Source organism: Sebastes fasciatus, chromosome 3 (assembly GCF_043250625.1).
Source record: "Sebastes fasciatus isolate fSebFas1 chromosome 3, fSebFas1.pri, whole genome shotgun sequence".
Lineage (NCBI taxonomy): Eukaryota > Metazoa > Chordata > Actinopteri > Perciformes > Sebastidae > Sebastes > Sebastes fasciatus.
Genome location: NC_133797.1, coordinates 4,599,595 through 4,614,079, shown reverse-complemented (window position 1 = coordinate 4,614,079; position 14,485 = coordinate 4,599,595). Strand labels below are relative to the sequence as shown.

The 14,485-nt window shown below is 42.1% G+C and overlaps 1 protein-coding gene across 1 annotated transcript; it reads left to right on the top strand.

Annotated features, from left to right (window-relative positions):
• Positions 1-251: 251 nt before the first annotated feature.
• Positions 252-10,203, top strand: LOC141765258 (immunoglobulin lambda-1 light chain-like). The gene is made up of 5 exons (XM_074631326.1): positions 252-294; positions 387-710; positions 7,039-7,089; positions 9,113-9,421; positions 9,554-10,203. Exons 1-5 carry the CDS (start codon positions 252-254, stop codon positions 9,835-9,837), a joined length of 1,011 nt encoding a protein of 336 aa, XP_074487427.1. The 3' UTR covers positions 9,838-10,203.
• The last annotated feature ends 4,282 nt before the right edge of the window (positions 10,204-14,485 follow it).

The window sequence follows — 14,485 nt, the reverse complement described above, 5'->3', positions numbered from 1 at the left end:
TGTGGGTAAATCTACGCTGATGACCCTGTTTTATACATGACAACACAGCAGAGTGAGCTCCTTGGAAACCTAAAAAAAACAAACAGCGTAAACAGTGTTATTAGTCCGCCGCAGGGGCTGATGGGAGGTGTGAGGACCTGTTAGGAACCACGTGGCCCTCGTCTGATCTCATAGCTCATCCTTGTTTGGCCTCAGCTGCATCAGAGCGCCACTTCTCCCCAGGTTCACCAGAGGAAACACCACTGCACACAATGCTTTTCCTCCCAGCTGCTGCTCTGTGCTGTCTGTGTTCAGGTGAGTGTTTCCAGCCAATCAGGAGCCAACAAAGTCCACCTGTAATAAACACTGTGACACTCACCTTCATCTACCTGTCTGTCTCTCTACAGCGCTGGTTGCCATAGCAGCAGAGCCGATTAAGAATGATTTAACATTGACCAGGAGAGTTGGTGACAAAGTTTCCTTTAGCTGTCAAAGAATTGACCAGTGTGGCAGTTATGATGTACACTGGTTCCAGAAGAGAGACACAGAAACATTTAGAAGGATTCTGCATATTGATATGAAATATTGTGAAATAGATTCACGTTTCAATCAGCCTCATGAAGATGAATTCTCAGCTGTGTTTAATCGGAACGACTGTGAGTTGGAGATCCAGAACGTTAAACTCAGTCATTCAGCCTCCTACTACTGCTTCTGTAGAGGATATCTCCACAGTGAGAAATGATCCCTGCAGCCTGTACAAAAACCAACAGATGAACAGATGTCAAACAGTGTTTGTGACAGGAAGAGAGCAGTAAACCACAGCCCAGGTTTTCACCTCCATCCCAGCCACAGTCACACACAAACTGAACTGAGGGATTCATTTGATTTTATATTCATTCATATTTTTATCAGATAATCCAGCAGGTTTATTGTTGTTCCACACAGTGAGGACAAACTAGTGGCACTGAGGCACAAGGATGAAATCATTTAAATACATCATACAAATAAATGGGATTAAAATATAAAGAAGTCCTTTTTGTCTGATTAAAAACATACATTAAAACAAAATGATCAAAATGATGAAGAAAAAAACAAGCTTCATCATTATGATAAAGATTAAAATCCTCTGCTTTGACCTGCTGCTGGAATAAATCCCATTTCTCCTCACAATACTACTCTGCTCTTAATGCAAACACAATAAAAGCCTTCCAGACACATTTCTTACATCAGCAGATAATTTCACCTCAGTAAATGATACAACGGAATTCTTGTATTCATGACAACTCCCCTCAACAGAGATATGGTAAATGTATTTGTATTTAATGAAGGTTTTTCTCTGTGAGCAGTGGGACCCTTGGCTCAGTCTTTCCATCCAACCAAAACTTTGATCCACAACAAGAGAACGTTTGGTTACGTCCTCTGGGGACCATCAACATCCACTGTAGCTGTCATAGGAATCAGGCCAAAAGTTCTCTATCGTATCGAGACTATCTCTCCAGCCTACATATTCCATATGTATGGGGAATGACCCCCCTTGGGTCAGGTGACATGGATACTTATTTAAGACACACCGGCACTGCCGGCCACGCCTAGAAGCGAGTCTATAAAGCGCATGCGTTGGCATGGAATCATTGCTAGATTTGATCGTAACGTGTCTCTGAGCGGCTTCATGCTGTAGAGATAGTCTCTCACTCAGAGAACAAAGGTTAACCGAACGTTCTCTATCGTATTGACACTATCACCCCAGCCTACATATTCCATATGTATGGGGAACTATGTAAGAGGAGACGGTGCAGCCCAATAAGTATGTTTACCCAATAAACAAACTATTTACAAATGTACACTATTTACACTCCAACCAGTTAACAGGCCCTGCCAGGCACAAAGGCCTCTACCCGGAGGAAAGCCGCTCAGGTCAGCCCGCAAGACGCTAAGCAGACTGAGGGGAGACACTTATCACCCCAACAGGGGGACCAGAAAAAGGAGGCACAGCCCTATGGGCGGATAAGATCAAGTTACAACCGGGTTGCACCTAGCACCAACTCACCAAAGGAGGTGCCGGATGCAACATTTAAGCGGTAGAATCTGGTGAAGGTAAATGGAGCTGACCATGTGGCTGCTGTGCAAATCTCATCTAGAGAGGCACCCCGCCACAATGCCCATGAGGTCGCTACACCTCGTGTCGAGTGCACACGCACCCCTGGTGGGCCCATCCGTCTCCTTGACTTCGTCCGTCCGTCTAAACACCTACGTTGGTTTTATGTACATCCCCAGGGTCCTAACCAGGCACAGTGTCTACTGTTGTCGATCGGCTCCCTCCCTTGAGGGGAGTAGAAAGGACAAAGTTCAACTGACTGGCTCATGTGCATTCCAGAGAGTATTTTAGGGAGGAAAGCTGGATTAGGGCAAAAGATCACACCGTCTGGCAGAAACCTGCAGGATCTTTGATGGATAGATAGAGCCTGCAGCTCCCCCACTCCCTTCGCAGAGGTCACTGCTAGAAGGAAGGCTGTTTTAAGTGACAGCCATTTGAGCTCTGCAGATTCAATAAGCTCAAAAGGGGCGCGCTGCAATGCCCCCAGGACGCGGTCCAAAAGCTGGCCCTCTACTACGAGCTGTAAGCCTATGAGCCCCTTTGAGTAACTGCGAGATCAGAACACAGCAGCTCTCGGTGAGTCTGAGTTCTCCAACTCATACATACATACCTCTGAGGGTGGTGGAGGACTTCCCTGCATCCTGCAAAAATCACAGGATGTCTTGGATTGTACAGGCAAAAGGGTCTGGTATGCCTCACACCATGACAGGAACACCCCTCACCGATAGGAGTAGGCTGCCCTAGTTGAGGGCGCCCGAGCCCCTTGGAGGGTTGTGACTACCCGCTCTGGCAAGGGGTGGAACAGTGACCCCCCAGCCTGAAACAGCAGGTCTCTCCTGACTAGAAGTTACCATGGCGCTCCGTGCAGGAGAGGTGGAATGTTGGAAAACCATGTCATGTGGGGCCAGTTTGGGGCCACCAGAAACACTTTCCTGTTCTCCGCCTGCACTCTCTGAAGAAGAGGCGGGAGAAGGCTGAATGGAGGGAAGGCATACAGTTGGCCCTGAGGCCATGGATGTGCCAGAGCGTCCGTCCCGAGAGGGGTGTTGTCCCTCCCCAGGGAGAAAAACAGAGGGCAATGTGTTGTGTCTCCCTGGAGGCAAACAGATCTGCGTCCACTGGCCCAAAGCGGTGACAGATCTCTGATACAACCTTGGGAAGTAGCCTCCACTCCCCCGGGTCTAGACTTCCTCTGGACAGCTGGTCTGCTGCTGTGTTTGTAGAGCCTGGCAGATGCACCGCTCTCAGAGACAGAACCTGTGAGTGTACACATATCCAAAACTTGTGTGCCAGCCGACACAGGAAGGGAGAGCCCAGGCCACCCTGCCTGTTGACATAGGCAGCAACTACGGTGCTGTCGGTTCTTACCAGCACATGGTGCCCTCAGAGACGTGGCATAAAGTGCTTGAGTGCGAGGTGAACTGCTCTCAGCTCCAACACGTTTATGTGCTGACCTGCCCAGGGGCCAGTCCAGTGTCCGCTGACACCCCAACCTTCGTGAACTGCACCCCAAGCCCCCAGAGAGGCATCTGCTGTTACCAGCCGGCGAAGAACCAATGGACCCAACATGCTTCCTTTTGCAATGTTGCCTGGATGCTCCCACCAGTGAAGGGCTACACGAAGCCTCCGGGTGACCGACACCTTGGTTAACAGGGACCTCTGAGGGCACAACCCCAATCTCAGGAGACACCTCTGCACAAGCCGCATGTGCAGAAGTGCCAAGGGTACCACCTGAGCAGTAGCTGCCATCAGGCCCATGAGGCGGAGACACAGTCTCCCGCTGACCTTTGGGAGGGACAGGCCACTATGGCCTCTTGCCTCTCCAAGGTCAGTGTCACTGTGGCAGACCTGGAGTCCACTATCATTCCCAGGAACTGTGTTACCTGGGTCGGCTCCAACCTGCTCTTCTTTGTGTTGAGGTGCAGGCCTAAACCCTGGATGTGCTCCAGGAGCATACACACATGATGGCGGCACAACTGTTCTGTGGGGGCAGATATTAGCCAGTCGTCGAGGTAATTCAACACCTTGAGGCCCTGACACCAAAGAGGTCTGCTTTTGAACTCAAACCTCAGGAAGTGCCAGTGATTTTTGCAGATTGGTATCTGAAAATAGGCGTCTTCGAGGTCGATATTAGCGAACCAGTCGCCTTGGCTGATCGCCTGTCTCACCCTCGGAACTGTCAGCATCTTGCATCACAGGGGACAGAGATATTTGTTGACTCCCCTGAGGTCCAAGATTGGTCAGAGTCCCCCGTCCCGTTTTGGGACAAGGAAATAATGGGAGTAAAACCCTGCTTGCCGGTTGCCCTGCTCCACCTCCCTTATGGCTCCCTTGGATAGGAGTAAAGTCATCTCCCTGGCCTGCTTCAACATACTTACCGCATCTGAACCAAACATGGCAGAGGGCTCAACAGGAATCTGCGAAAGGTGGCGCCTGACTGTCCAAAGGGATGCCAAAGCTTTGCCTGCTGCCTCAGCCTGCTCCCTCATTATTATAGGTAGAAGAGAAGAAGCCTGGTGTATCTCCTCTGCCAGGCCTACACCCCCCTGTTCACCCTGTGATCTGCGTGGCAATTGACGCAGATACAATGAGAGGATGGCGCCAGTATTGGCAAGCTTCGTTTGAACAGCCATAGCCTTGTGCATCTTAAATAGTAGACCATCCATGGTCCTGCAATTTTTGCTAGGGCAGCTAACCCTACCAAGCAAGGATTGAGAAGGAGACATAAGGGCTGCTAATGCCTGGTCCACTGGAGGCACTGGCCCACAACCAATCCTCTCAGCTTCACTTATGTCTGCCATCCGCCTACTGACACCAGACCACCTGTGTGCTGCTGTAGGTGCAACTAATTGCTTCTGCACTAACTCCTCAAAATCTGGAAGGAGGGGTACTCTGGTAGGGACAGGTGGAGCTTCACTCTCATCCTCAAACCAAGAGGGCTGTGCCCTAGGGTTCTCAGGCAGAGGAATCTCAATCGCTCCTCATGCCTTTTCAATGCCATCCTTAAACCGGAAAGCCATAGGTGGCTCAGCTGCCCCTGAGACCTGCTCGGCCTGCTGCCAAGCTGGCAAATTGGTCTCATCCTCTAAACAGGGTAAGCACACCAACTTCATCCTCCTCCTCCTCCTCCTCCTCATCCAGAGGCACAGAGGTGGGGCGAGGACCTTCCTCCAGCTGACTCTCAGCCTGTGAGCAGGCAGAGGTAGACCCAGAAAAAGGGGGACCCCGTGCAGTTTGCCCTACTGCCCTTGGGTGCTCAGCCGCCCCCTCAACCTGGGAAGGGGAGCGGGGGCGCTTCCCTCTAAAAAAGTAACGTCTGGCTTCCCTTGTGCGAAGAGGCATAATAAAACAATCCCTGTATGACGCTGGGTCATTTTTAGCCCTCAGTGCATGGTCATAGCCCAAGCATGAAACACACTTGCCATGCCCATCCTCCATTGGCAAATTAACATTACAACCAAAACAGGAATGGCCTGCAGTATCTGCCATACTGATGAACAAAAGATTTCTTTATTTTTTTTAAAATAAAAAAATGCCTCTCTTTCGCTACTCTGTTCTTTTTCTTTCTTACTTTTTTTTCCGTTCCCTTTCAAGAAACGAAACCACTTTCAAATGCCAAAGAAGTGATGTCACCAGGTATCCAGTCCTGTGATACATGGAACCCGGAAGCAGCAGGATAGTAACACACATACACACCGGTCAACGTTTGCTGCTGTAGCCGACTTAACGGCACAGCAGACAAACTGACTCTGGACTCGTTAGCGACTCTCGCAATACGTCCTGGAAGCCCTGGTATCCTGGTCAACCGGATTAGCCGCCACGCAGCACACCGTAGACACAGTTACCAGACAGGGACAACAGCAGTCTGGGGAGGCTGCCAGAGACAGACGCCCGCTCCTTACCCCAATTAAGTGGAGTCAATTCTGTAACCCTGATCCAGTATTCTGGTTTGGTTTAGCTTTTTCTCTTTCTTCTTTCTCTGATCACGTGTACTGCACCTGCTCCAAAGTGGAGATCAAAATGGCAATGATCCCACACCAACGCATGCGCTTTATAGACTTGCGTCTAGGCGTGGCCGGCAGTGCCAGTGTGTCTTAAATAAGTATCCATGTCACCTGACCCAAGGGAGGTCATTCCTCATACATATGGAATATGTAGGCTGGAGAGATAGTCTCGATACGATAGAGAACTTTTGGCCTGATTCCTATGACAGCTACAGTGGATGTTGATGGTCCCCAGAGGATGAAGCCTAATATTTAATATTTAAGATGTCTTTTCAACTGCTAACCAACACAGAAATGTCTCATGACCATATGTGACAGAATATTGAAGATATTTAAAGGTTTTTAAAAACAGCATAACTATATCAATGTCAAACCCTGTATACATACATCCAAACACTGAAATCACTTTGAATCAATGGTTGTACTGAAATTGTCAACAAAGCTTTTCAATAAGATTAATTTTATCTTTAATATTTCAGATGTTCACTTCACCAAAATAAGCCACTAACAGTTCAACACACACTGGCTGTGTCACCAAGCGTCCTGTAATTGATGCACATACGTCATAAATCAAAGTAATGGACAATATAAAATGTGACCTGATGATGGTACTGGATAAAACTTGACCAAAGTCAGTAGGATTCATCCTCTGAGGAACATGAACGTGTGAACCAACGATCCACAGAGACACTCTGCTAGTGTGTCTAAAAAGACAATAAAAGAAGAGACAGTCATGTTAATATGAACATTAGAGGAACACATCATGGAGCTGAAATATGATTCTGGTTCATAATTTGGACTCGTTCACCTCAGCTGACACGTTCAACAGCAGACAAGATATAAAGCACCTGACAGTTGACTCAACCAGCTGCAGCTTTAAAATTCGGCTTACATGCAACAATAATGATGACACGTTCAACAGCAGACAGGTTTTTGTATCACTCTGTTTCACTGTGCTAGGACTATACGTACCCAACGCCTTTGGCTCTGGAACTAAACTGTATGTAACAGGTAAGAACAGACATTCATTTTTCCTCAGTTGTTTTATTGAACAAGTTGAAAATGTGTTTTAATGAGTTAATTTTTTTTATCATTAGTAGAGAATTCTTGCAGCCATGCAGCTGTTGTTACATTAAAAAGGTTCATAATTGCTGAAACAATGTTTAAATCTCACTGAACAACTCAAGTTATTCTTTATTTCTGCAGGAGATTAAACTGATTTATATATATATATATATATAAAAAAGTTTGATATTGGAAACGTTACAAATATACAGTATTTGATCCTCTCAGTAATTCAGCACCATCTCTTGTTTTTATAAAACTAGATCATATATGATATTAAACATTATTTAATATGTGTCAGGAAATGTATCTTGAAAAGCAAATAACTTTAAATATGTTGTAAAGTAAATTAATAAATAATTTTTAAAGGGCAAAATATACCTCATGTAGTAAAAAGTAAATGGTGGTTAATACTATGTATTGTATTATATTATATCATATTATTGCTTAACATTTGATCTAACATATCATTGAAGTTGCGTATAAAAGTTCAAATTGTTATGCAAAATGTTAAAAACTATTAATGTTTTTGTGTTTCTTTAGCAATTAAAGTAAAGTATATGATGGTAAATATGTTATATATATATTATAATTGTTAAATTTAAAAATGTATTTTATGTGAAGATAAATGTGCAATTTATTTTAATGTGCATTATGTTAATGTGAAAGAAAAGGAACATTGTTTTCATAATTATTAATTTTAATATGATCAAATCATATTATATTTTATATAAATGTCATAGTATACTATGACATTTATACTGTTTATACTACAATTATTTAATCTTTATAGTATTTATACTAAAATGATACATATTTTACTTGAAAGTGAATCTTAAATTTATTTAAAAAGTTGAGATAAATTTGCTATGAAAAAAGTGATGAAATTATTGATGTACTAATTTATTTCTTTTGCAATTACAGTGAAGTATATGGTGGTATGTAATATGCTATTTATTATAATACTGTATGTTCATTAAGTTAACGGGAAAAGAAAGAAAACATTTTCCTCTATTGAAATGAACTATTATCTCCTATTATATTATATATTATATTATATTATATCATATAAATTTCCCAAAGGGGATCAATAAGGTTTTATCTTATTTTAAATAGCAGTGTTTATTTACATGTCACATATCTTAACACATCATTGTAGTTTTGTATAAAAGTTAGGTTATAGGTTTGTTTAAAATTAGAGTAAACTATACAGTGGTAAATATATAATATATGTTATGTATTATAATCTATAAAATGACACTTTACTATATTTCATGTGAAGCTAAATATGTAATTTATTATATTTATATTATCCCTAATATAGGAAATCAAATTCCAAATTATTGTGAAATTATAATGAATGAAGTTTGTACATAAAAATAAAGAGTTATTAAATAAATAATGTTCTTTTGCCAGTGGCATAGGTGGTATAGCTGAATGCTGGGTCTCCATTTATCCAGAGTGGCGCCCCAATTGAGGAAAGAAAAAATAGTCTAAATTTATAAATTTTACTATTTTTTACTAATATTATTGTAATACTATTATTTCAAAATATAACAAAAAGCCCACAACATCATAAGTACATAGTCTATTAAATAGACTCTATTTTCTGGGTGGCCCGCAGCATCACCTCCCATCATTTTGAGGTATACAGTTTTTCTTGAGTGTGATCTGCATCGCTTAATGTCAAAACATGAAGCTCTGTAGTTTCTGCGATACAAGAGGCGCCGGCTGATCTGTTTCCTATGGCGCCAGATTGGTCAGGACCGGCTCTGTAACCCATGCTGCCATTAGATGCTGAGTGTGTTCCATATGAACCTGAATCCAGTAGACTGTATCTAGTGAACTCTGAGTAGTTTAGTGATCAGAGTCCATTTAGTTTCCAAGATCACACTGAATGCAGTGCAGTGCTGTAAGCTGACTGTGTCAATGTGTGTCTGTGCTGCTTGTTGCTGCTGTCAAACTTCAGATGAGCCGGTAGTGAAGCCCGTGGTGACCGTGTACCCAGCAGCATCCAGAGCCCACCCTGAGGGGAAGAGCTCCCTGCTGTGTCTGGCCTCAGCCATGTTTCCTCCTCTGGTCCAGTTCTCCTGGAAAAGACGGAAGGAGAACGGTCCTCTGGAGGAGCTGCCCCCTGCTGTGGGAGAGCAGCTGGAGCTCAGAGAGTCGGGACGCACCGCCGCCATCTTGCTGATCCATCAGCGAGAGAACAGCACGTATAAATACCGCTGCTACGTCCGGCACGAGGGAGGCACAGTGGAGGCCCAAACAGAACAAGGTAATGAAGGCCCGTTGACTGTGTTCAGCAGTGATTCAGCTTCATGTGAAGACGCTGTCAAAGAGAGCAGAGGAGCAGAAGATTGCCATTTCTCACTGCAACTGCAAACATGTCACTCCTTTTGTGTTTCAGAGGTTCCAGCTCCAGCAGACTCTGGTCTTCCAGAGAGAGAGCCAGCACACCTACCAGCTCTGGAGCAAGCTGACTGTAAAATCACATGCTGCCTCTCCTTCAACCACCATGTTTCCTTCAGCACTTCAGTGTCAGTGTCCTTTCAGTCTCAGTGCAAGGTGACGCTGCTCTGTGTGCTGTACACAGTGCTGATAGTGAAGAGTCTGGTGTACTGCTGTGGACTCTTTCTGCTGATGATCCTCAGAAACAAGGGTCCGTCCACCAACTGCACACATGCTGACTGACTCGCCTTTTCTCAACATCAAATCTCATCAGTTCATCTCATTCATCATTTTGATAGCTATTCACAAATATCAATTATGACGTGTTGACGTTGTAACATTTTTATTTTTTTATGAAGGTTAGATACTGTCATCCTAAAAATATAAATACACACACACACACACACACACACACAATATATATATATATATATTCAGTTATTCAGTAAAAATTTTGTGTAGTGTTATTTTGATTTTGTTTATTTCCGCTTTTAATTGTGACTTGTATGACATTAAAATGAATCCTTAGCTGTCTGATTTGATTTGATTGTTTACAGTTTTTTTGTGTTCTTGTGTTTCTTTTTAATACATTATACAGTCAGATTTGTCAAATTCATTCAGTGTAACATTCTCAATAAAGTGTCTGTGTTCTATAAAAATACTTGTCTTTATGGATTTCAGTTTGGCTTTATAGCAAATAATCAGAAACAGAATCAACGTCGTCGGTCGTGTTTCTTGACACCTACAAGTGATGTGACTCTGTTTTTTGTGGCTCTGAATACAATTTCACACAGCGCCAGGAGAGTGGAATATAATTACAAGTCACATCAGACAACTAAACACCTATAGATCTTTAAGTACCCAATTAAATCAATGGGTGATTAATACATGTCAGCACTAAACTCTCTTTTTGCTGCTTCTATCTATATGTCCGGCTTGTCTGTAATGTCATTTTATATGTATAAATGTCACTCCTGTTTATATTGCTTTCAACAACTGTGTGTCCTTTTACAACTTTTAAACTGCATGTCCTGTTTTATGTTTTTGTTCTGATGTATTTTAGGATACCTTCTGTAACACCGTGGCCAAGAACAACATATGAAAAATAGCCTTTTGACTAATTCTGGCCTTTTTATACCATGTGTATTTATTAATTAGCACTGTCCCTTCACAACTGAACTAAACTAAAGAACAAGGAAGATATGAATATAAGCATACAGCTAAACAAGGACAACAAAGCTGAACAAAGAGCAAATACTGTATATACACACAGCTCTTCTATACAAGTCAGTAGGTGTGGGTGTCCCACCAGGTTCAGTGCTGACCCCCTTTTATAACTGTGTCAGTGTGGATGTAAACCTCTACGCTGATAACACTGTTGTTTACACACATGAACAAACAGCAGAGCTGCTTTGAAGCTACAACTGCTATGAAATGATGACACAGTGTTCATTTCATTGAACATATTTGATGGATTTTATTAAAAATATAAGAAAAACATATTCAACGTACTGTGTAAAAGAAATATAAATATTTTATGCTAAAGTGCATAATTTATGCCTTCACATATAAAAAAAATGTATATATATGTATATATATATATATATATGTATATAATATAATATATATAATATAATATATATATATATGTAAAATAAAAACTATAATTATAAAACAATCTAAAGCTCCTGATTTAGTTCCTGAGTTCAGCTCCTGGAGCTCCTCACTTCTATGGCTATTTGATCAAAAAGCATTTTGAGTTGCTGAACCTGAACAATAATCTATTTGCACGACCACAGTCCTCCAACCAGATGGTTTAAGGGACCAAGAAGACGTTAACCGTTGATGGAGGGCTCAGTGGAAAAAAGGCAAAGAGAAAAAGACAAAGAGCTGCAGAGAGGAAGAGGAGTTCATGAGTTTGAGAGTGTGTACAGCAGCAGATATGAATCTGTTCTCAGTGGTTATTAGGACTCGTAAAAAAACTGTTGACTGAGAATCAACACTTCCTTTCCTGCAGCAGACGGGCTATGTGGGTTTCTGCTCTGCAGACTTCCTCACATTAATTTCACAACGACGGTTACAACCCTCAACTCTGGTTAAACAATCATTCCAGGAACTACAGCTTGATTTCAGCTCTCGTTGCTCACTGTCTCAGCTTTGAGCCCTGTCTACACCTATACAGATGTTTCTAAAAACGGATCATCTCCGTTTAAAACAATCTGTCCAGATGACTTTCGTTTTACTAAATAATTTTATCTCCGTCCACACTCAAATGCAAAAACGACTCCAAATGCTCTCCACAAAGTCACCACCAGTGAGATCACAAGTTAAGGGTCAAGGGATTGAGACATAAACACAAGTATGTTTATAAAACACAGACACTTTATTGAGAATGTTACACTGAATGAATTTGACAAATCTAACTCTGTATAATGTATTAAAAAGAAACACAAGAACAGAAAAATACTGTAAACAATAAAATATCTTCCAGACAGCTAATGATTCATCTTACTGTTCTATTATTATACAAGTCACAATTAAAAGTGGAAATAAACAGCATCAAAATAACACTACACAGAATTTATACTGAGTAACTGAATATATATATATATATATATATACAGTGGAGGAAATAAGTATTTGATCCCTTGCCGATTTTGTAAGTTTGCCCACTTACAAAGAAAAGATCTATAATTTTAATGGTAGGTTTATTTTAACAGTGAGAGACAGAATATTAAAAAAAAATTCCAGAAAATCACATCATCTAAAAGTTATAAATTAATTTGTATTTTATTGTGGGAAATAAGTATTTGATCCCCTAGCAACCAACAAGAATTCTGGCCTCCACAGACCGGTTAGATTAGTCCTCTCGCTTTAAGAAAGTACTCCGAATCTCAACTCGTGACCTGTATAAAAGACAACTGTCTCAACTCATTACCTGTATAAAAGACACCTGTCCAAAATCAGATTCCAACCTCTCCACCATGGGCAAGACCAAAGGGCTGTCTAAGGACGTCAGGGACAAGACTGTAGACCTGCACAAGACTGGAATGGGCTACAAGACCATCAGCAAGTAGCTTTGTGAGAAGGAGACAACTGTTGGTGCCATTATTCGGAAATTGAAGAAACACAAAATGACCATCAATCGCCCTCGGTCTGGGGCTCCACGCAAGATCTCGTCTCGTGGGGTAGGTAGGGTGAGGGATCAGCCCAGAAATACACGGGAGGAACTTCTTAATGATCGCAAGACAGCTGGGACCACAATCTCCAAGAAAACCATTGGTAACACACTACACCGTAATGGTTTAAAATCCTGCAGCGCCCGCAATGTCCCCCTCCTCAAGAAGGCACATGTACAGGCCCGTCTGTTTGCCAATGAACACCTGAATGATTCAGAGAAGGCTTGGGAGAAGGTGATGTGGTCAGATGAGACCAAAATCGAGCTCTCTAGCATCAACTCGACTCGCCGTGTTTGGAGGAAGAGAAATGCTGACTATAACCCCAAGAACACCATCCCCACCGTCAAGCATGGAGGTGGAAACATTATGTTTTGGGGGTGTTTCTCTGCTACGGGGACAGGACGACTTCACCGCATCGAAGGGAGGATGGACGGGGCCATGTACCGTGAAATGTTGGGCGACAACCTCCTTCCCTCAGCCAGGACACTGAAAATGGGACGTGGATGGGTCTTTCAGCACGACAATGACCCAAAACATACGGCCAAGGCAACAAAGGAGTGGCTCAAGAAGAAGCACATTAAGGTCATGGAGTGGTCTAGCCAGTCTCCGGACCTTAATTCCATAGATAATCTGTGGAGGGAGCTGAAGCTTCGAGTTGCCAAGCGACAGCCTCGGAACCTTAAGGATTTGGAGATGATCTGCAAAGAGGAGTGGACCAAAATCCCCCCTGAGATGTACGCAAACCTGGTGACCATCTACAAGAAACGTCTGACCTCTGTGCTTGCCAACAACGTTTCTCCACCAAGTACTGAGTCATGTTTTGCTAGGGGATCAAATACTTATTTCCCACAATAAAATACAAATCAATTTATAACTTTTATATGATGGGATTTTCGGGATTTTTTTTTTTATATTCTGTCTCTCACTGTTAAAATAAACCTACCATTAAAATTATAGACCGTTCCTTTCTTTGTAAGTGGGCAAACTTACAAAATCGGCAAGGGATCAAATACTTATTTCCTCCACTGTACATGTGTGTGTGTGTGTGTTTGTGTGTGTGTGTGTGTGTGTGTGTGTGTGTATTTATATTTTTAGGATGACAGTATCTAACCTGCATAAAAAGATTTTACAACATCAACACGTCATTTTTGATATTTGTGTATAGTGATCAAAATGATGAATGAGATGAACTGATGAGATTTGATGGTGAGAAAATGCGAGTCAGTCAGCATGTGTGCAGTTGGTGGACGGTCCCTTGTTTCTGAGGATCATCAGCAGAGAGAGTCCACAGCAGTACACCAGACTCTTCACTATCAGCACTGTGTACAGCACACAGAGCAGCTTCACCTTGCACTGAGACTGGAAGGACACCTATACCACCTATGCCACGGGCCGGCTCTGATGGGTTATATGGGGACAAAAGAACATTATTTATTTAATAATTCTTTATTTCTATGTACAAACTTCATTCACTATAATTTCACAATAATTAAAAATTTGATATCCTATATTAGGGATAATATACATATAATAAATTACATATTTACCTTCACATAAAATAGAGTAAAGTGTAATTTTATAAATTATAATACATATATTTTATATTTTTAACACTGTAAAGTTTACTCTAATTGCTAAACAAAACTATAAATACATCAATAATATTTAAAAAAAAAAAATATTTCATGCTGAACTACAATGACTTGTTAAGA

Coding starts and splice junctions, on each gene's coding strand:
- LOC141765258 (XM_074631326.1), top strand. CDS start 252: ATGCTTTTCCTCCCAGCTGCTGCTCTGTGCTGTCTGTGTTCAG. Junction 711..7,038: donor CTGTAGAGGATATCTCCACA/GTGAGAAATGAT, acceptor TCACTGTGCTAG/GACTATACGTACCCAACGCC. Junction 9,422..9,553: donor GGAGGCCCAAACAGAACAAG/GTAATGAAGGCC, acceptor TTTGTGTTTCAG/AGGTTCCAGCTCCAGCAGAC.